Source organism: Rhincodon typus, chromosome 4, assembly GCF_021869965.1.
Source record: "Rhincodon typus isolate 14 chromosome 4, sRhiTyp1.1, whole genome shotgun sequence".
NCBI lineage: Eukaryota > Metazoa > Chordata > Chondrichthyes > Orectolobiformes > Rhincodontidae > Rhincodon > Rhincodon typus.
This window is the reverse complement of record NC_063335.1, coordinates 44,650,078-44,673,502: the sequence shown is the minus strand read 5'-3', so window position 1 is coordinate 44,673,502 and position 23,425 is coordinate 44,650,078. Positions and strand designations below refer to the sequence as shown.

Sequence of the window (23,425 nt, the reverse complement as noted above, 5' to 3'; positions counted from 1 at the left end):
AGGCCCAAAACGTCAGCCTTCCTGCTCCTATGATGCTGCTTGGCCTGCTGTGTTCATCCAGCTCTGCACCTTGTTGTCTCGGATTCTCCAGCATCTGCAGTTCCTACTATCTCCTTAAAGATACACTGTCCAATTACGGCAAGTGTACCAAATGCCGCCTTCACTATCCTGTCTACCTGCGACTTCACCCTCAAGGGACTATGAACCTGCACTCCAAGTTCTCTTTGTTCAGCAACCCTCCCCAGGACTTTATCATTAAGTGTATAAGTCCTGCCCTGATTTGCATTTCCAAAATGCAGCACCTCACATTTGGGACTCTTAAAATCTTACTTGAAGTCAGGCTAACTGGCCTACAGTTTCCTGTCTTCTGCTTCCCTCCCTTCTTAAACAGGGGTGTTACATTAGGCATTTTTCAGTCCGCCTGGACCCTCCCTGACTCCAGTGATACCTGAAAGATCACCAGCAATGCCTCTACAATCTCCTCAACTACCTCCTTCAGAATTCTGGGGTGTTGTCCACCTGATCTAGGTGATTTATCCACCTTCAGACCTTTCAGCTTCCCCACCACCAGTTTCTTAATGATGGCCACTATGCTCACCTCTGCCCCTGACTCCCTTGAAGTTGTGGTATGTTACTGGTGTCTCCATTGTGAAAACTGATATACCTATTAAGTTCCTCTGTCATTCTTTATTCCCTATTACTACCTCTCCAGCCTCATTTTCAAGTGGTCCAATGTCTCTTCTTGTCTCAGAGTTTAATGCTGCCTTAGTCTTGCAATGTGGGGGGAGAAAATTGTATGAAGATCTGGGCTGACTGTTTTTTACCTGTCACTTTTGATAACGTTTTAAATTTGCAGGGCTGTATTTTTAAATGTTTATTCTTGAATTTAGTATTAGTTGGAGCATTGGAGTTTGAGGGTTGACTTATACAAGTTAATAAAATCATGAGGGGTGTAGGGTGAATAGCAAAAGGTAGCATATTCAAAATGAGAGGGCGTAAATTTAAGGTGAGAGGGGAAAGATTTAAAAGGGACCCAGGACAACTTCTTCACATAGAGGGTGGTATGTATATGGGATGAACTGCCAGAGGAAGTGGGAGATGTAAGAACATTCAAAAAACATTTGGACATGTATATAAGTAGGAAAGGTTTAGAAGGATATGGGCCAAGCGCAGGCAAATGGGACGAGTTTTGTTTGGGATACCTGGTTGGCATGGATAAGTTGGACCAAAAGTTCTGTTTCTGTGCTGAATGGGCATATGACTCTATGAGCATTTGTGTTCCATGTAAGTTGGGTATTCAGAATGAATTATAATTGCATGCTCACAAATCTCCAACCAATGTAACATTCCATAAAGACACCTTGCATGTTCTGTCAGCTATTCAACGGCTTTGCTGATGCACAAGATTAAAGGAGGCATTCACGATGAACATGACAACAAACATTATTAAGCTCGGTGTAGCACACATGCTGAAAAGCATCAATGATAAATACTGCACAGCTGCCACTTGATCTATATGTAACAGGAACAGGCATGTTTTATGGTGATTTATGCTACTTGTGAGTGCCTATCATATCTGCCATTCACTGACTGGCAATTTAAATGACTGTGTGCTCTTTGGCTCATTTAATGACTGACTAGTGAATACAGCCTATCCTTTTGAATTAAAAGTTGCTTAATTCAAATGACCTGATGATTGTCATTTCTGGCACAATATTTTTATTTGGCTCAGTTTTTTGGATAAGTTAATTTTCTGATGGATGGGAAGCACATTTCAATTCTCAGGAATAAGCTGAAGAAAATGCCTGCTCTGTTAAATTATGTCAGTTATGTAATATAACTATGATCCTGAATTAGCACTGGGTCTGGCAACAAATGCATCAACAGATTGATCAGTTACATTAATCTGCCAGACAGCATTTTGCGTCACAGATTTTGTGCGAACACACAGGTCATACAATTTTTATTTAAAAAGTCCATTCATTGATGATAAGAACCTAGGATCTGTGGAAGATCAGAGACTTTTAAGGTCCATATAATCACCACACACCAGTGTCTGATACAGAAAGATAATTTTAACGGCTAATAGTATCCTGGCTCAAAAGTGCAATGTGTGCAAGGTAGTCTCACCTACATTTACTAACATAGAGCATGAACAAATTTTCAATCAGTTGTATAGCTGGTTACAGTGGACAGTAATTTGCAGGATCACCTAGTGGAAGTAACCTAATCCTCAAAGACAGGTTTACTCTCTCGGGTTGCATTAAATGAGTTAAGTTAGCTATCTTTACCTACCAAAGTATCAGATTATCAGATCTCTCAAATGTTTGTTAATTCCTATCTTCCACTGTTAGATTTAAGTTCTTGGACTGATTCGGTTCCAAAGAAAGCCCACTAAACTCCCCAGCTCTGAGCAAGGGTCAATGGACCCGAAACGTTAACTCTGATTTTTTTCTTCACAGGTGCTGCCAGTCCTGCCGAGCTTCCCAGCAACTTTTGTTCTTGTTCCTGTCTAATTGGCTAATGTTCTTCTCTACATTTTCTGTAATCCCTGATCAGAGTAATCTGACAAAACAAAAAACACATTTGGGCAGAAAATACGAAAAAACATCGTAGAAACTAGGAGTGGGAGTAAGCCAAACAGCCTTCGAGCCACATCGACCATTCAACATGATCATGGCTGATTCTCTATCTCAAGAAGGCATATAACATACAGGCTATTGAAGGCTTAGGGGGTTTGGCAAGGTTGGATGGTGTTTGTTTTAATGTAAAGAGTCTGATGAACAAACCAGATGAGTTGAGGGCACAAATTAAAACATGAAAATATGATGTCATTGCTGTCATTAAGACATGGTTAAGAGAGGACAGACTGGCAGCTCAATATTCCAAGGCACAGAGTCATTGGATGCAACAGGGAAGGAGGTAAAAGAGGAGGGTGTGTCACAATATTGATCAGGGAATCAATTCCAGCAGTAAGGAGGGATGACATCTTTGAAGGCTCCTTAAATGAAGCCATGTGGGTAGAACTTAAGAAGCCAAAAAGGAGCAATCACATTCCTGGAGTGTACTATAGGCATCGTAATAGTCTGAGAGAAATAGAGTAGGTGTATATGCAAGTTTCAGAAATGTGAAAAAAGAAATAGGGTAGTAGTGGATTTCAACTTGCCCCACATTAACTGGTCATCATAGTGTGAAAGGTTCAGAGGGAGCGGAAGTTTTAAAACTCATCCAGGATGGATTTTTAAGCCAGTATGAAGAAGAAAGTATAAGAGCAGGGCTGGTCCTGAACTTAACCATAGGTAATGAAACTATATGAAGAGGTGGGTCTGGGTGGAATGTTCTTCAGAACGTTGGTGCAGACCCGATGGGCTGAATGGCCTCTCTGCACTGTAGGGATTCTATTATTTTAAGCTGGGTAAGTGGGACCAGCATTTTGCAGACAGTGATCATAACTCTGTTAGATTCAAGATTGTTATGGAAAAGGTCAAGGATGGGCCTGAAATCAGGTTCTATAATGGGGAAAGGCCAATTTTAATTAGATAAATTTACACAAACTATGTGAGAGCAGTGGGTCAAGTTCAAGAAGGGATGACGGTCAGTCTTATGTTGTCATGCTCCAGTAAAGTCCAAGGATGAGACCAGTGAATCCCATGAACCCTGGATATCAGGACAGAAAGGTAGACTTATGGCAGCTACTGAGGGCTCAAAACAGTAGAAGCCCTAGAGGGGAAACTTAAAAATGAAATTAGGAGTACAAAAAAGAGATAAGAAAGAACAAAATAAAGGAAAATCCTAAATAAGTTTAGAAATAAATCAAGAGTAAAACGTTAACTTGGGAAAGCGTAGGGCCCATTAAGAACTGCCATGTAATCTGTTTGTGGAGCCAGAGGACATAGGTGAGGTTCTGTATGAATACTTTGTGTCAGTGTCAGTGTTCACTGGTGAAAGGGATGATGTGGGTGTAGAAATTAGGGAGAATGCCAATGAAATACTGAAAATAAATTGGCATAGACAGAGAAGAGGTTTTGAATGTCATTTTTAAAAGTGGATCAGTCTCCAGGGCCAGATGCATTGTGTCCCAGGCTTTGAGTGAAGCAAGGGAGGAAATAGCATGAGCGCTGGCAATAAGTTTTAATTCCTCTGTGGCCACAGGAGAGATGCCAGAGGACTGGAGGACAGCCAATGTGGTCCTTTTATTGAAAAAGGGAGCAAGGGATAAACCAGGAAACTACAGGCCAGTCAGTCTAACCTCAGTGGTGAGGAAACTGTTGGAAACAATTCTGAGGGACAGATTTAGTCTGCACTTGGAGAGGCAGGGATTAATCGGGAGCAACAGTGTGGCTTTGTTAAGGGCTGACCAACTTGATTGAATTTTTCAAAAAGGTGACCAGGTGTGTAGATGAGGGCAATGCATCTGTGCAGTCTGTTTGGACTTCAGCAAGGCTTTAGATAAGATCCTGCACGAGAGACTGATAGTCAAGGTAAGACCCCATGGGATCCAAGAAGATTTGCCTAAATGGATCCAGTATTGGCTGAGTGGCAGGAACGATAACGTGATGCTCAAGGGGTGACTAAGAACGTGTGTTCACTGGGGTTCTGCAGGAGTCATTGTTGGGTCTTTTGCTATTTGTGGTATATTTAAATAATTTAGATCAGTAAGTTTGCAGCTGATATGGAAATTGGTTAAGTAGTGAGGAGGATTGCCTTTGATTACAGGAGGATATAGTCACAGTAGTCTGGGCTGATAGTGGCAAATGGAGTTCAATCTGGATAAGTGTGAGATGATGTACTTGGTAGCACAAACGAGGCAAGGGAATACGTGATGAATAGTAGGAACCTGGGAAGCACTGAGAATCAGAGGAACCTTAGTGTGCATGATCACTGGTGCCTTTACATTGTAGGACAGATAGTTAAGTGGCTAAATAGGCATATGAGATAAAAGGTAAAGTCACCACAGTCTTATCTGACCATAGAGCTACTCTGTCATTAGAGACTAATGATGGGTGATGGTTCAACCTGAGCGTCACCACACCTCAGGTGAGGAGAGAAGTTGAGAAGGAGAGTCCTTCACGGTAACCTTAGCAGAATTAAAACCATGCTTTTGGTGGCATTCTGCATTGCAAACCAGCCACCCAGCCAACTGAGCTAACCAATCCTTGTTGGCATTTGGCATACTTGCCTTTCTTAGCTGAGACATAGAGTTTAAGGGCAAGGAGGTAAATTCTGGAACCATATAAAAATTTGGTTAGGCCACAGTGAGAATATTGTGTGCAGTTCTGGAATCTGCATTATAGGAAGGATATTATTAAATTGGAAACAGTTCAGAAAAGATTTATCAGGATGTTGTCGGGAATGGAGTGTTTGAGTTATAAAAGTAGGCTGGGACTTTTTTCACTGGAGCATAGGAGGTGGAGTGTGACCTTATTGAGGTTTATAAAATCTTGAAAGCATGGATAAGGTGAATGGTAAGGGTCTTTTCCCGAGGGTGGGGAGTCCAAATCTAGAGGGCGTATATTTAAAGTGAGAGGAGAAAGACTTAAAAAAGGCATGAGGCGCAGCGTTTTTACACAGAGTGGTTCGTTTGTGGAATGAACTACCAGAAGAAGTGGTGGATGCAGGTACAATTAAAGCATTTAAAAGACATTGGGATAGGTACATGAATAGGAAAGATTTGGAAGGATATGGGCCAAACGCATGTAAGTAGAGCTAGTTTGGTTTGGGATCATGGTCAGTATGGACTAGTTGGACTAATTCCGTGCTGTATGACTCTATGAAGAGTTTTAGTAATGAAAAGACAATGGATAGACTAGTGTTGACTTCTTTGGAGCAGAGGAGACTAAGAGGGTGAAATGATTGAGATGTCTAAAGCTGAGGGTCAGAGACAGGATGAAGAGGGTGGAACTTGTTCCCTTCGTGGCAAGGATGGTGGACCATGACCAGGGGCATAGATTTAAGGTAAGCAGTTAGAAGGTGAAGAATTTTTTTTCACTTGGAGGGTGGTGGGAATCTGAAACTCACTGCCTGTAAGAGTGTGGAGCCAGAAACCCTCATAACATTTAAGAAATATTTAGATGTACATTTGTGATGCCACGGCATATAGAGCAACATGCCAAGTGCTGGAAAGAGGGATTAGAATAGTTAAGTGGTTGTTTTTTGACTGGTGCAGACCTCTGTGACTCAATGTCGTATTCCTGCTTTCTCAGAATACTCCTTGATACTTTTAAAATCGAAAAAGATATGTCTCTCTCATTCAATGAATCATCCTCCACGGTCTTCTGTGATAGAGAATTCCACTGGTGCATTACCCTCATGTCAGTCCTAAATGGTCTACTCCACATCCATAGAGTTTTGATGCAAGTGTATTGTAGAAGTTTAACTTTATTGTTTTATAAGTGATACAAAGATTAGCAGGTGTTATAAAATGCTGTGTTTTACAGTATTTTCTTTGTTTCCACAGGGGAGCTACCCAATCTGGGAAGATTTTATTAACAAAGCGGGTAAGCTGCAGTCCCAACTCAGGTAAGTTAACATTAAAATATCATCTTTTGCACTAAATGTTAGAAACTGGTAACTTGATGGTGATGGCTGTCCTTTAAATTAAAAGACACTTGAAAGATAAAAGGAAATTTGTACAATAAATTGTTTTTGAACAAACTGTTTGGAATTCTGATGTTGTCAGAATGACAAGCTGTCAAGTTACCAGTCAAGGATTGTGTTAGGATCTGGGAATTGTCTGGCTCAAACCTGCAGTATAGATGATGATCAAAACTGCTTTTTATCTTCATTTCCTTGAAATTGTAGTGAGCTACAGAAAATTGATTAGAATGCTAATTGCAATAAGCACTTGCGTTAAGAAGTGCCCTTTTGAATATATTGTATTAGTTTAATGAGGGAAGAACTACTCTAATTTTTAATTCTTTAAATTATTCAGAAGTAATTGAAATATAGGAACTTTGTAATTTACTTTTACTATTGTTTTAAATTTGAATAAAGTAGGGGTTGGCTACCTCTGTTGGCTGGTTTGTGGTGTACAGTTATGCTAACAAACATGGGTTTACTTCCCGCACTGGCTTAGGTTACCATGAAGGACACTCTTTCTCAATTTCTCCCATCATCTGAGGTGTGGTGACCCTCAGGTTTAACCAACACCAGCTCTTGCACACTCTCTCGCGCTCTCTCTGTCTCTCGCGCTCTCTTGCTCTCTCTGGCTCTCGCGCTCTCGCTCTCTCTCTCTCTGGCGCTCTCCCTCACCTGCTCCCTCCCTCCCTCTGCTTCCCCTGTCCCCTCCCTCTCTCCCCCTCTCTCTCTCCCTCCCTCCCTCTGCCTCCCCCTCTCCTGCCCGCTCCTTCTCTCCCTCTCTCTCTGTCTCTCTCTCTCTGAGAATAAAGTTTCCTTGACTGGAAATATACTCCCTTCATCCCCACATACAATAGCCAACCTTAACTATTTGAAAAGGAGCAGCACTAACTGTTGCAAGGATCAGTTTATCAATCTTGCCTGGCAGACTTTTAATCCCAACTGGTGCAACATAAAGCTTTTGAAATGACCTACTGGTCGCCTGAAATATTGGTAAAATAGGTAAGCTTAAATACTTTTTACTTTTGCAGGAAACTGTGGCAATTTTAGCCATGGTATCTGCAAAATAGTAAGGAAAACATCCAGAATAAATCTAAAATCAAAAAGCTCTGTGCTTTAGATACACTCTTATTAAAGGACTGTGTCAGATACACCTGTATAATGTTGCTTGTAAAGGAGGGGTATAAAAGACTGGAAACAAAAAACAAAATCAGGAATTATTATATTTCGGGGATGTGACAATCCTGATGCTATCTCAACACACTTACACATTTTATCCTTGGTGTTTCCTTTGCATAGTGTAACAGCAATTTTATATTCATATGGAGTTGAACCAATGAAGAAGCACAGTTAACATTTCCTACTTTTTGTTATCGAGTGTCAGCATCAAACACTCAATGCTGCATTGCTCCAAACTGTCTGGGGGAAGAAATTTCTCCTCCTCGCTGTCAGTAAATACCTACCCCTCTCCTCAGACTGTGAACCACTCCCCACCCCCTCCCAAAAAAGAATCAGAAATGGGTCATTGCTCTTGCTTGAAGCAATTAAATGATTTTCCTTTTGTCTTACAAATAGGCAGCCTATTTAACAAATCCACTATTATCTGGAAAAATAAATAATTCCATGTAATTCATTATTCACTGGTCATCAAGAACATCCTTCTCGCATCTACGCTGTCTAATCCAATTAGAATGTTTCTGTGAGATCTTCCCTTGTTCTTCTAAACTCTAGTGAATATAGCCCTGCCTCTATGACCATAACTGTAACCAATCCAATCTCACTCTATCCTGCAATCCCAGGAATTAGTCTGGTAAAACTTCTTTGCACTTCCTTAATAGTCAGAACATCTTAAAATTATGCCTTTTCTCTTGCCTCTTTACTGAACAGATGGATTGACAAAGTGAGAATGGACCCAAAGCATGGACACTCAGTTTCAACACGTGATGAATTGTACTCAAAATGAATAAAATCGTTGCCCATCAATAAGCAGATTTTCTCTCTTCATTTCCTTGCTCCAGTGTCTGCTACTGTCTTGAATTGGTTCTGAAGGAAGTTTAGACACTTAGATTTCTGTCCAAAAATGAGTGTTTAAGCTGCTTCTACCTAGTGTGCCTATATCTGACACAATTGCTGCTATTTCAAGCATCCTATATTATTTAGGGAGGAGATGTCTGCACCACTTGGTCAGCAGTAGTACCTTGGTTTGTGAAGCAGTTAACATGGTCATATTGGTGTGCCTGCATTTTAAATTCACAACAGTTAAATACTTGCGCAGGTTTTCAAGTTGCAAAAGGCTTCAAATGCTTAACTGAAAGCACATATCAAGAGCACAATTTTTTCCCCTTAGTATGCAATACTTTATATATTCTAAAGAGTTTGCAAGTCTTATTCTTCAGTTCTGGCTAACTATTTCACTTGAATAGAAATAACTGAATCAGGAACTTTTAATCCCTGCCAAAAGGAGGATGCAGTTGGAGACCACTTTGGTGTCAATTTGGAAGAACATGTTGAAACTATAAAAAGAATCACCTAGTGTTTGGATGTTCTGTGTAAATGATTTTCAGAACAGTTTAATTCTGTTTTCTTTATAGTTAACACTTAAAAGCAGTCTATTTGTTTACACACCTTTCTGTTAGTATTCAACACACAACTGATTTTGGCATGCAGACAGATTAGTGAAAACCAAAGTTTAGGTAGTTAATTATATCTGAAATGCTTTTGTTGCAGGAAATTACCAATTTGAAGCTTAATCTGCCAATTTGAAAGTCTCCTGCAAAAAATAATATTGACTTGTTGAATATCTGAGCAAAAATTGATCTAATGGTTACATTAGCCACTTCATTCAAAAGTGATGCTGTCTCTTAGGAGAAGTGGGGAAGATGGATTAGAAATTCAGATCATCTCAGAAAAGAAATTTGGAAAGTTTCCCTCTGATCCTTTAAATGATTGAAGTTAGTCCTGGCACATGACTTTAGTTCTGACTAATTGTTGTGCAATTGTTGCTGTAAGAGGTGATCTTTGCCCTAATCAGAAATGCATCTTGGCTCTTGCTGGAAACAATTAAATGATTTTCCTTTTGTCTTATGAATAGGCAGCCTATTTAACAAATCCACTATTATCTGGGGAAAATATATAATTCATGTAATTGTTACAGTCCCAGCTGAAATTAATACCGGACAAGTCAGATCCCATAATGAAACGTGACTCGTTAGATATTAACTGTGGAGGTCAGTCTGCCAACAAGGGAACAAGCTGAACTATATTGCAGTAGCCAAACAAAAATTGAAAAGCTTCCTTACAAATATTAGAAAATGATTCAAAGTTCCAGTTCCTTTTTGCTCAGCAATATTTTTACAAAACCCAGGTGTCCTGAGATACCTAAAACAAACTGTAAACTAAACTCACTATTTCATTAACTTCAGAGCAAACACAAGTTCTTTAAACTCAATTTCTAGCTTTTTATTTGCCAGATTTCTTGTTAGAGAGTTGAGCAGTCTCCACACCTATGCACGCACTGACTTTCTGGAGTGCTCTGTCACTGGGTCACTGGATCCCTGTGACTAGGCAACAATACAGATTTTTTTCTCTAGCTTTTTAATGGAGTGAATTATTCACCCCCAGCTTTTCACTTCAAAGTTGTAAGATCTCAAGTAAATGCAAATGCTGGTAAGTGCTTAGGCTTCCAGACTCTTTAGCACCAAACTCCCAAGAAGTCTAAAGCCACAAAAAGAAACCAAAATATAAATTAAACTTGTATAATGTTCTTAACACAATTCTTGGTAACCATTGTCAATAAGTAGAGCTTAGTGAGTTGGATAGTAGTATACATCTCTTGATCTTTTCTAGTGAGAAGTGCAGCAAGGGTAAGTTTGAGTGCATTTGATTCTTGTTGTAGCAATCTGATGAGTCTTCTGTAAGCAAAATCTTACATAGATTCAAGTCCCACCTGTTTCAAAGGTGTGTGAAATAGGTTTTTTTTCACCTAAGTTCTTGATCTTACTTTTGACAGCACGTCACTTCTTTCCCCTGTGGGATGTCTACTTGGAACAATAACTTAATTATTATTTACAATTTATTAGGCAGTTATTTGAACCAATTTTTATGTTTTACTGAAAAGTTTTAATTTGAACTCTCACTTTAGGGTGATCATTCACATATAGCTGAGTGGTATGCGTTACTGGGAAATACTGTGGAAATTCTTCAAAGATATATCTCCCAGGTTGCTTTCCCATTGAAGGCATTAAGTATTTCTATTTATGTAAGTATTCCTTCAACTGCAAACCGAGGAGTGGATATTACATGTAGCAGCAATGAGCTTCCAGTATTTCTCATACTGGCAACTGTCTTTTAAAGCAAGATTAGATGGATTACTCTTCAGAACTAATTTGAAGAACCTGATGGGGTAGAAAAACAGAAGTTGCTGGAAAAGCTCAGCGAACCCGAAACGTTGACTCTGATTTTTTGTTCACCGATGCTGCCAGACCTGCTGAGCTCTTTCAGCAACTTTTGTTTTTGTTCCTGATTTACAGGATCCGCAGTTCTTTTGATTTTTATTTGATGAGGTAGATGCTGTGACCACAAAATTGGGCACATTGCTTTTATGATTCTTCCATTATTTTTCTTGATGGTTTTTATCGAGCTGTGTCCCAGCAGTCAAGAAGACGATCTAACCTGTAGTGTCTACAATGACGTAGAGCTACCATTTAAAAATAAACAGAATAGAATTAATAAATCAGTGTTCATGGTTTTTATTTCTGTTCTAGGACAACGGTGATGGCTGCTGCGGCCTTTTTGGATGCATTTCAGAAAGTGGCAGACATGGCTACGAATACACGTGGTAGGCAGTCCTCTGTTTAGTAGGTTGTGACATATTTTAACTGGATGCCTTGCTTTCCAGCTAGGTTCCATTAGTATAATACTTTCCATGTTTAATGCATGAATTTAGTTGTTAGGTACTGCCAAATATCAACCTTTAAATATAAACTTAAAGGGGCAACTAATATAAAAATTTGATCTTCACCTTTTCATAAGCATTGATTTTCTGCTTTACTTGATTACTGCAACCATGGTCTGGTTTATTTTCTCATTTATAGAATAACTGTGGTGTGCTTAACAGAATATCATTGAAAAAAACAAGTATACTATTAAAATAAAATCAAAAGTGCTAGAAATATTCAGTGGGTCTGGCAGCATCTGAGGATATAGGAACTAAGCGAATGTTTAAAGAAGAATAAGGCTCTTTAGAACTGAAGGGAGGCAAAAATGTGGTAGATTTTCTGTTACTGGATGAGAGTATAGGCAATGAAGAATGAAGGAAGTGTCTGGGGATAGAGAATGGGAGAGGTTAAATATCAAACATAACATAAAGCAAAGGGGGTGGTAATGATTGTAATAAAGGAACAAAGATTTGACTAGATTGAGAATGAAAGGCAGAATAATGAAGAAGTTTTGACTGGAAGCAAAAATGTGAAAAGCAAGGTTCAGACCAGCATGTAGCAGTAAAACAGAATCAAAATAGGTGTGGAACAGAGCTCATGGTCTGAAAAAGTTGACCTCAGTTTGAGTTCAGATAGCTGTGATGTAAAATGTCCTCCAAAATCAGTTTATTCTCAAAGATAAAACTTTTTATTTTGCATGTAATAATAGATATTTAACCAAATTTATTTTATATTCTTTCCTGTTCTCTTCTGAACTGAAGAGCTCGTTGTCTAAGTACCTGCAGTCAATGATATTGGCATTGCAATAGTCTTGGCATAATCCTTTTATGAAGGTATAGAAAACGAATGTGATTAATGCTAACAGTTATTGGAAGGGACTTCTTCTTTCAGGGTTGATGATAGTACTTGTTTGTACAAACAGTTTTGTACACTTTCTCTGGGACCATGGACCATTTTCATTTTGCCTGGGACTATAGGACATTTAAATTTCTATGTTGACTTCAACCACAGAACCAAACGAAAATTCAACACGGTAGCTGTTACTTTCTTTAAAAATGTGGAAATATTAATTTTGTAGCAAAAATAACGTTGAAATCATGTGGATCTACATGGAAGACAGAAGGAGTTTATGTTGAAATATGCCCGTTTACCCATGAGACAAATCACTGAATGATCTTGCTTGAGCTTTTCTCAAAGTGCCATCTGTAACAGCATTAAATGTCCAATGAATTGTGTTGATTTCACACAACGTCTAAGAAGTGACTGAACTGACCCACAGCAACTGTTGGCCCTGTTAGTGTCCTAGTTGTAGTTTTAAAGACCATTGTATCTGCTCGTCACTCTCCAGACAAGTGTCCAGTAGAGTTATCATATTGGCATTTATCTAAGTGTGGAGAATAGTTATGTTCCATCCTCAAAAGACAAGATTAATGTTAGCCAGCTAAATTATCAAGCCATCAGCTCTAATTTTAATCAGTAACGTGTTGGAGTTGTCATCATGATATCAAGCACTGACTAGACATCAATATCTGCTCATTGGCACTCCGTTTTAATTCTGCTAGTGTCTGTTGACTCCAAATCTTAGCACAGACTTGATCCAGACATGGATGCAAGCCCTGAATGCCTGATAAGGGGAGCTGCACTTAATATCAAAGCCACATTCAACTCATTAAAATACTGTGGCACCTTAGCAAAACTTAGATCATTGGGTGTCAGAGAAAAGACTTCATTGCCAGCAACATATGTGACACCAAGAAGAGTGATTAGTTATGACACTATTTGTTAAAGGCCCAGAATAGCATGACAGAGGTTTCTCAGAACTATTTCAGTTCACTTTCTTGCATCTGCTTTATTAGTGCTCCAGAGTGGAGCCATTTGCTGATAATTTGAGTGTTCAGCTCCATCCAGAACTCCTCCATAATAAAGCAGCCCATGTTACCTTGCAAGACAATATGATATCAATGTTTGAACCATTTAGCATTTCCATCACAAGAGACTGGCCGTTACAATAAGACACAACCTTCAATAACTGATGCCAAGTGTTCCCCATCAGCATTTTGGAAATGACTACTGCTCAGAAGCTTAACTCAGCCAGCTATGTCAACAATGTGACTACAACAGCAGAGAACAGGCTGGATAATCTAAAAAGAGTAGCTCACCAGGTATACGAAGATTAGATAGGAGGAGTGGACTATACAATCCATCAAGTCTACTCAACCATTCAGTGTTACTGTTCTGATCTTAGACTTTGACTTTATTTTCCTGCCCGCTTCTTACATCGTTTGAATTCCTGAGAGGCTAAAATCTGTCTATATCCCAGCTTTAAATATAATCAACAATGGAGCTGCAATCCTCTGAGATAAAGGGTTATGAACCTTTGGAATTCTCTCAGAGAGGAAATGATACTGTTCCCCATTTGTTTTACACTGCTTGCTGAGGAGGAATGAGCTTGTTCTGCTTCTTTACTCAGCCATTCTCTCAATCGATCACAGCAAGATTAATTTAAAGATATTCCCTTCCTTATGGATATGGTTTCCAAACTCGTATATATTTATATTTTAAAAAGTGTCAATGTAACCAGGCTCTCTTCAGTTAAAGAAAGAATGTATTTTTTGCTATTAAAGTGTGAAAAGATAATAAAACGTGAGACACATACATATGAAAGGTGAGTACAGAAAGTAAAGGTAAAAAAGAAACAGTCTTTGGCTTGTCTGTTATGAATAGATTTTGAAACATTGAGGCCATTAAAGTGAATGATTCCAATAGCGCTGACTTTGGCAGTTGCATGGTTATTTGAAACATTTTGGTTCTTCAATTAACTGAAAAGAGATCATCCACTTTCCTTCAACAGTAGCTTTGCTAATGACTTCTGTTCAGCAATCAGTGAGAATTTTTTTTATTTTAACTGCATCTGTAGAGATGTCTAGTGGAAGTTCTCAGCTGTGTGTGTTCACAGCACACTTCAACACAATGCAATTCAAATGATATGTTAGCACACTAGCATACCAGCACGCACAGGCTGCGGTTTCAGTTAGTTTTTAACCCTGTTTCTTGTGTATTTTTGGAAGGATAAAATAGAAACATGTTTTTCACCCAGAACTGCCTTTCTTTCAACCTGTAGCCTGGGACACAATCCGCAGATGATCACAGATCAGTTTTTTTGGCATCTCCCTCTTTGGAGTGTTGCTGTCTGAAGTTCCAATGACATTCTTCAGGTGTAACCTTTCAGACTTTCTCTCTCAGCTCTGTAATGCATGCAGTGGTTTTAGACAATCATTGAATTTACATTCTCAACTATCATTTTAAAAAAATTTAAAAGATGGATATATCCATTACTGTAACACTCTGTGGCCTTTGTCACAGAGAAATAATAGTTTTATGACCGACCGTAATTAAACACAAGTTCAACTTTTTTGACTGAAGTCAGTAAATAATTAGTGAAAAGATATTCAATTCTATAGCGTGCTACCTTTGTGTTTCTTGTGCAAGCACACTTGTCTCGTTGAACATGAGCATTTAGAAATGCCATTCTTTTTCAAAAAAAATCTGCTTATTTTACTTTGTCAACCAAAGAACCTCACATTTCCCCATGTTATACACCATCTGCCATCTTTCTGCCGACTCACCTAAACTGTCCACATCTCTTTGTTGCTTCTGTCCTCCTCACAACTAACACTTCTACTGACACTTTCGACTCCAGCTTAGGTACATGGCCTTCTCTCTGTCTAAGCCGTTAATAAGGTTTGAAATAGCTGAAGCTCCAGCACTGCCCCTGCAACACTCCCAATAGTCACAGCCTATCAACTTGAGAATATCCCTTTTATGCGCACTGTTTGCTTGCTGTTGATTAACCAATCCTCCTCCATGTTAGCATATTACTTTTGATTCTATGAGCCCTTATCTTGCCAATTGACCATCTCTAATGCCTTTGGAATGTCCAGGTACATGTCATCTCCTATTTACCTTATCAATGCCTTGCATAATGCCCTGTTGATTTCGATTATACTGTTATTTTCTAAGTGCATTACTAAGTCTTCCTTAGTAATATATTTCAGCATTTTCCCATTGACTGATGCCAGGCTAACTGACCTATTTCCATCAGCTTCTTTTCTTGATTAGTCATGTGATCTTTGCTAACTTCCAGTCTGTTTCGGACCATTCCAGAATCTAGAGAATTCTAAAAAATCCTAATCAGAAGATCCTCTACAGCTTTCTTTATTCAAGTGTAGGCTATTGGATTGAGGATTTATCAGATTTTAGTCCCTTAAGTTTCTCTAGTAGTGTTTTCTGTGTTGATAATTTTCTTGATGTCCTCATATTTTACCACCTGGCTTAACCTCTGTTTCTGGTATCTGACTTGTGCCTGTGAAGACAAACTCAAAGTATTTGTTCAAAGTCTGTGCCATTTCCTCATACCTCAATAACATCTCCTGCCTTTGTTTCTAAGGGACCAATATTTGCTTTAGTTACTCCATTCCTTTTTGTGTACTTGTAAAAAGTTCTTGCAAACTGAATTTGTATTCCATATTAGTTTGTTCTTATATTCTGTTCTTTCCTTTTTTTTAAATAGGTTTTTAGTGGCTCTTCAGCAGGTTTCATTGCTAATCCTCAGATTTGCTGCTATTCTTAGAAACCTTATAAGCCTTTTTTTTAAGATAACGCTGTGCTTAACTTCCAGAGTAAGCCACAGATGGATCTTTAAGATGAGATTTTGTGTCCCAATGGAATGCATTTTTGGTGAATATTTTGAATTATTTAATTATTTTCCCCACTGTTAATTCATAGTCATATCTTTAGTTTGTTTACACAATCAAACGTAGCTAGTTCTCCCCTTGAACCTGTGTAATTGGATTTGTTTAAGATACTTGTTTATGATTGAAATGCGTTGCTTTCAATCTCAACATGAATTCAACTGCATTATGATGACTAGTTCCCAATGGACCTTTACAGTGAGATTGCTCATTAAGTTTGCCTCATTACACAAGGCTAGATATAAAATAGCTTTATCCCTATTTGAGTCCATAAGGTATCGCTTCATGAAACTGTCACAGAAGTATTTTACACTCAACTTCAAGACCACCTTTTCTGGTTTGATTGTTTACATGAAAATTAAAGTACCCCATTCATTATTACATTACCACCTTTTTTGTGCACTCCATAAGGCTGTGTTCAACAGTATGACCACTTAAGGGGGTCCAATAATGACTGCCACCAGTGTTTTCTGAACTTTGGTGTTCCTAATGTCTACCTATACTGATTCTATTTCATGACCTTTTGGGTTAGGATCTTTCCTCACTGATGACTTTTTGTTATTGTTTACCAACATGGTTCCCCAGGTCAATTTACATTGAGCCCATCTTTTTCGATATGTGTTCCCTGTAACATCTATTTTTCAATGTTAGTCACCATGTAACCAAGTCTCTGAAATGGTAATTAGTTTGAAACCATTTATCTTTACCACTAATTTATCTGCCCTATTGGATAAATTTCGTTCAGGTAAAGACCATATAATTTCATTTTTTTAAACTGCTATTCACATATGAAACCTTATCTCATGAATGCTCAAAACTTCTCCATCATCTAGAAGAGCTCTATTTGTGCTGTAATAAAATACTCCATACTGCATCTGCAGCAGGTTTTTCATCATCCATGATAAAACAGTTTGCTTCTTTGGCTTCCCAGAATACACTGCTATAATTCACCAAGCTTAATTTAACAGCTCATTTCTAGTGACCTTTACCACTCGGGTCTAGAAATAATGTCATAAGAACACCGTCAGCTGCAGTTTCTCAATCAAGTGTGCACAAACCTAGTGTGGACATGTATTGCTGTTCATTTGCTGGTTCTGGATCATATTTCTGGAATATCTTATCAAGCTCCATCATTATAATGACTACAACAATACAAGAAGGGAGCCCATTAGCACCTTGAACAAGTTTGAGAAGAATAATGAATTGTCTTTATCAGCTTCACTTAACTCTGAGAGCGAATTTATTATCATTGAATGGGCACTTATTTTTAGCTCTTGATTGTAGCTTGTCCATCTATAATGAGGGCAGGTACAGAAGGATTTGGGTGCATATGTACGTAAATCATTGAAATTGGCAGGATAGATTGAGAGTATGGTGAGTAAAGCATATGACATTCTGGGCTTTATAGTAGATTCAGGCATTGAGTATAGAAGCAAGGACCTTGTGTTAAATGTCCATAAAACACTTAGTTTGGTCTCATCTGGAATATTACACTTTATTCTGGGTACTAAACATAAGGAAGGATGCAAAGTAACTGGAGAGAGTGCCAAAAAAGAGTCATGGGAATGGTTTCAGGGTTGTGGAGTTATGTAGAAAGGTTGGAGAATTTAGGATTGTTCTCCAATCCTGAAAGGGGCGATTTTAGAGAGGTACTCAAAATAATAAGGACTATTGGCAAAGTAGACACAGTTCCCATTGGTGATAAGATTGAGAATCAGAAAGCACAGATTTAAAGTAATTGACAAATAAACCAATGGCAATATGAATGAAAACTTCCACCAGAAGGCGTCTTTCCAGAAGGTCAACATAGACATATGGACCGAATTGCCTCTTTCTTTGCCGTGACCATTCTGTGATAATCATTTGATAGATATGTTAGCCATGCATAGAGATGATTTTGTTTGTTCCAGCTTCAGTTCACAGGGGTCCAATTTCATGGGTGCCAGTAGTACCTCTTTACTTCGCCTCAGTGGGGATTGTTCAAGTATGAACAGTAGCATATGCTGGCGTTGGTGCTCTGTTACAGTGTAATGTCACAGTAGTGATTGCATGAGAAGAGTTTGGGTAAAATTGAGTAGGCTTCTCAGCGGGTACTTTCTTTGATTAAGATCTGAATTTCTTTTTTAACATGAAAAAGGAAAATATGAGCCTGACTACATGTTACCAATGGTGAAAGTGTTCTTTTGATGATAGAAGTGCAGTTATGGCCTTAGTAGGATAGTTCAATTCTTGACTTTGATGGTTTAATACATGAAATCAAAGTAAGATTTTAATATTCCAGATGAGACCAAACCAAGTGCTTTTATGGACATTTAACACAAGGTCCTTGCTTCTATACTCTATGCCTGAATCTACTAATAAAGCCCAGACTGCCATATGCTTTACTCACCATACTCTCAATCTATCCTGCCAATTTCAATGAATTATTGACTGGTCAGGTTATTGCATAATATAGATACGATATTGATATGTTGCTTCTGGCTGGCCTTGTACCTGAAATAGTGCAAAGTAAGCAAGAATTTCCTCATTTCAATCTGTGCAGTTTGTACTTCCAAAGCAAAACAAACATTGACTTGGATTGGCCTAAAAGAAATTGACCCCACATTAACCTCCTATGACTGTCAGAATTACAGAGAAGTTTTAAAATCCGGGATTTGTAACTGGTAAAGGTACTTAATTATCGCTCTTAAATTCATTTTGTGCCGATGTTGTTGTTCAAGGCATTGAAGTGAATTTGATCTTACACACACACACACACATACACACACACACACACACACACAAAACCATGCGTGTTTGTGTCGAAGTTATGTTCACCACTAGCTACCTGCCACGATGTATTGATGATACAAGATGTCTGGACGTAGATGCATCTGTGCTGCAAAGAGTTTTTTGTTATTAAAGCCCACACGTGTCCTTTTTTTTTAGTTTTGAATTTTCTTCCTGCTTTTGGCACTGCATGTTCGTTACTAAACACAATTGCTGGACATTTGTAAAACTATGTTCAGAGAGTAACTCAATGTACAACTTCAGCATCAGCTTTCTTGTACGTTGGACCTACGCCTTTTCAACAAGCCAGACTGTAGTGTTTATTTGCTGAGAGAATTGCTACTTCCAGCATGAAAAGAAACATTTAACTAGGCTTTCTAGTAGCAAAATATCTACGACCGGTTTTGGACCTGTATGGCTGCTTTTACAAGTACTCCTACAATTTAAAGAGACACAAGCTGCTATTCACGTACTTAGCAATTTAGTTTGAACTTGTTAACTTGTTTTGGCCAGTTTAGGTATCCAGACATTAGTATGAAATATGTTCAAACTGCTGACTAAAGGAAATGCTTTTTCTTTGCTAAAACTCCTCCCTTGATTTTTGAGGAGTGTCATTTCTTTAAATAATCTTCCTTTACCTGTTGTGTTAAACAGTAAATACATTATGTGGAATACATTAACTTTAAAGGAAGATGTTTAATAAATTCTCTGGAGAGGAGAGAAGATTGTTAAAAATTTGATGTGCATAAAGCCTTGGCACAATTTTGGACCATTACTTGATTGTTGAAGGCCATTAATTCAGCTCCAAACTTGTAAACCTGCATTTTAATTTATAGTATTAGTTTGCTTTTTTTCTTGAGGAAGTATAAATGTTAGTTACAAATATACTTAAGAATAGGGCACCATGCTTATTAATCTGGGATATCGGCTCAATAGGACTGGAACTGGCATATTATTTAAAAAGCAAAAGAACTGCAGATGTTGTAAATCAGAAACAAAAACAGAAGATGCTGGAGAAGCTCAACATCTGTGAAGACAAAATGTTTCGGGTCCAGTGACCCTTCCTCAGAACTGAGAAATGTTAACTCTGATTTCTCTTCACAGATGCTGCCAGACCTGCTGAGCTTTTCTAGCAACTTCTGTTTTTGTTACTGGCAAGCTATTGTTTAAGCTTAAAAATAAGCAGTCCCATTACCATTGCCAACTCAATGGGAGATGGTAAAAATAACTCAAACAGTAGCATTAAGTCACATCTACTCACCAATAACTTGTTTGCTAATGCTGAATATGTATTTCACCAGAAGTGGTGTTCTTCAGATCTTATCATAGTCTTGATCAAGATATATACATTAGACCAGAATGCAGAGTGTAGGTGTGAGTAGTTGCTGTCAGCATTGTTGCATTTGACTGTAGAGGCCCAGCAAAATTAAACTAAGGTAGCAGTGGGTTTGGGGCATGTTAGGAAATAAAACTTCAGTGGCTCCCATAACACAAAGGAAGATGACTATCATTGCCATTAATGCCAATCGCTACAGCACTCAGGGATTACTGCCAGAGCTCCTCAGGGAAGTGCACTCAGGCCAATTATTTTAAGCTGCTTAAGCAATCTGTCTGTTTGTTGATAATTCCAGAGTGTTAAACTCCAGGCAAAAATCTCTCAATGATGAAATCACACATGCCAGACCACATCATTGACTGGATTGCGTTCGGGTTTGCGCTGATGAGTGGCAGTGGTGTAAATGCAAACAAGTGCCTTTTCCAATAATTAAGTCCCGACCAGTCTATTCTACTATTTAGTAAGATTTGAACATTATGCAGTTTTCATTGACCAGAAGCTTAATGAGATCAGCCAATTCAACAATGTAGCTACAGAGGTGAGCTGCTCTGTGATGCGTTGCTTATCTTTTAACCATTTAAAGCTTTTCTACTATCTATCAGCTTACGTCAGGAGTTTGATGGAGTATTTGTGACTCATCTTGATGGTACAACTGTCTGATGCTCACTGTTATCCAGGGCAGAGAATTCTGTATGATGAGTGACCCTACCAGTGGAGATTATTAAGCCTCTCTGCCACTGTTACACTATGACCAGAGGAGCTGTCAAAATTACCCAATGTACTGCAGTAATTCATTAAGTTTATCTCGCAGTATCACCCAGCACGAGCTCTTTACTACCAAGGCAGATAAGAGCAACAATATTGTGGAAGCCTAATCACCTCCGAGTTGGACACTGTCCTGAATTGTACAGTTTTGTAGCTTAACCTTATAAAGTGGCCAGGCATTCAGATAGAATCATAGAGTCATACAGCATGGAAACAGACCCTTCAGTCCAACTCATCCATACTGATCAAGTTTCCCAAGCTAAACTGGTCCCATTTGCCTGCTTGTGGCCTATATCCCTATAAACCTTACTATTCATGTACTTATCCAAATGTTTTTTAAATGTTATAACTGTACCTACATCTACCACTTCCTCTGGCAGCTTATTCCACATATGAACTGCCCTCTCTGTGAAAAAGTTGCCTCTTCAGGTCCCTTTTTAAATCTCTCTCCTCTCACATTAAAAATATGCCCTGTAGTTTTGAACTCCCCTACCCTAGGCAAAAGCCCTTTGCTGTTCACCTTATCCATGCTCCTGATAATTTTGTAAACTTCAATAAGGTCACCCCTCAACCTCCTATGCTCCAGTGTAAAAAAAAGAGTTACAGCTTATCCAGCCTGTCTTTCTAACTCAAACCCTCCAGTTCCAGTAACATCCCTGTAAAGCTTTTCCACCATCTCCAATTTAATAATATCCTTCCTTTAACAGAGCAACCAGAAATGAACACGGTACTGCAAAAGTGGCGTCACCAATGTCCTGTACAACCGGAACATCACGTCCTAACTCCTATATTCAGGGGTCTAAGCAATGAAGGCAAGCATGCCAAACGCCTTGTTTACCTGTGACACAACTTTCAAAGAACTATGCATGTTACCCCCTAGGTCTCTCTGTTTGACAACACTCCCCAGGGCCTTACTACCATTAACTGTATAATGCTTGTCCTTGTTCGTGTTACCAAAATGCAACACCTCACCTTATCCAAATTAAGCTCCATTTGCCATTCCATGGCGCATTGGTCCAATTGATCAAGATCCCTTTGTAATCTTAGATAACCTTCTTCAGTGTCCACTATACCACCAATTTTGGTGTCATCCACAAGCTTACTAACCATGTTTCCTTTTGCTTCAGTTAAGTCCTTTGAGGATATTGTTATCCTAAGTATTGTATTGATTCATGGAGAATGTCACGGACCATCTAAAATTAAACTTGGCAGTATTATTTACATCCTAAGAATTAGAATAAAAATCCATTTATATGGCTTTTGTGGTTAGGAAATTAATTGACTTTTGAGTTGTGTGTGTTACTGTTGTAATTTGAAACTGTTTGGAAGTGGGCCTGATAAAAATTGCAGGACGCCTATTTGTAGACAAACATTACCCTTTATTCCATAGGGTAATACTAACTATGTACAGGACGAGAATTCATATGAGGCTTCATGGGACAACCATCTCCCAGTAGTCATGTGTTTTTGCATAACTTTGCCTTATGATGATGCCGTTTTTATTTACATTTATTTTATTTTATTCATATTAACCTGTTGCACTTTGGATAATGTTCTGCTTGGTTGCCTGTATTTTTGTGATACTAGACAGTTTTTTTGGCTGCTTATAAAATATAACATAAAATAGGAATTAACACAACATCCACTCACTCCAAAATGAAAGCAAAACAATTTAATAATTGGGTTCTGTACTTTTTCCTGTTGAAGTTTTCTTGAGCTGCTGTTGAACAGAGTGCTGTCTTTATTTCGGACTGAATTGTTTACCAGCTGAATGTGCGTTTTCAGTTGACTTTTGTGCAGTTCCTTTTTTCTTTTTGATGTTTCTGTATTTATTTTTAAGTGATATTTCCTGTCAAAAGTTGCTGTATTTCGTAAATTCCTCTCAAATACTGCTTATGTTATGGTTGAAACAGGTGTGGAATTGGTCAGGATGGGTTTTATTTTCTACTTCCCTTGCAGAAGTGCAGTGCTGCAAAGGGTGAGTGAGCAAAATGTGGAAGCTGCATCATCAAAAAGTTGGTTTTCAGACATTTTTTTGTAATGTAGGATCGGTTAGAATAGGATAGTTAGCTAAAATGTTTGATAAAATGAGAAATGTTAAGGGATTTCAAAGATGAAATTGGAAATTTTTATTTACTTAGTTACTATAACCTATTATTTTCTAATTGTAGTATTTGTAGAACTTGATGAGTCCTGGGGAGGAAAAGCTTACATTGAATAGATTTTTGAGTTCATCCTATCTTGTTGAGCAAAATATTTCTTACCAAAGTCTAATTTGTTGAGAGCCACCT

The 23,425-nt window shown here is 38.4% G+C and overlaps 1 protein-coding gene across 4 annotated transcripts in view; it reads left to right on the top strand.

Annotated features, from left to right (window-relative positions):
- LOC109927803 (MTSS I-BAR domain containing 1) overlaps positions 1–23,425 on the top strand; it is a 184,080-nt gene that overhangs the window by 11,063 nt on the left and 149,592 nt on the right. For all 4 annotated transcript variants that reach the window (XM_048596068.1, XM_048596067.1, XM_020527831.2 and 1 more), the window contains exons 2-3: positions 6,458–6,519; positions 11,340–11,413. In XM_048596068.1, coding sequence (XP_048452025.1) covers positions 6,458–6,519; positions 11,340–11,413 — 136 coding nt within the window. The remainder of the gene's footprint in view (positions 1–6,457; positions 6,520–11,339; positions 11,414–23,425) is intronic.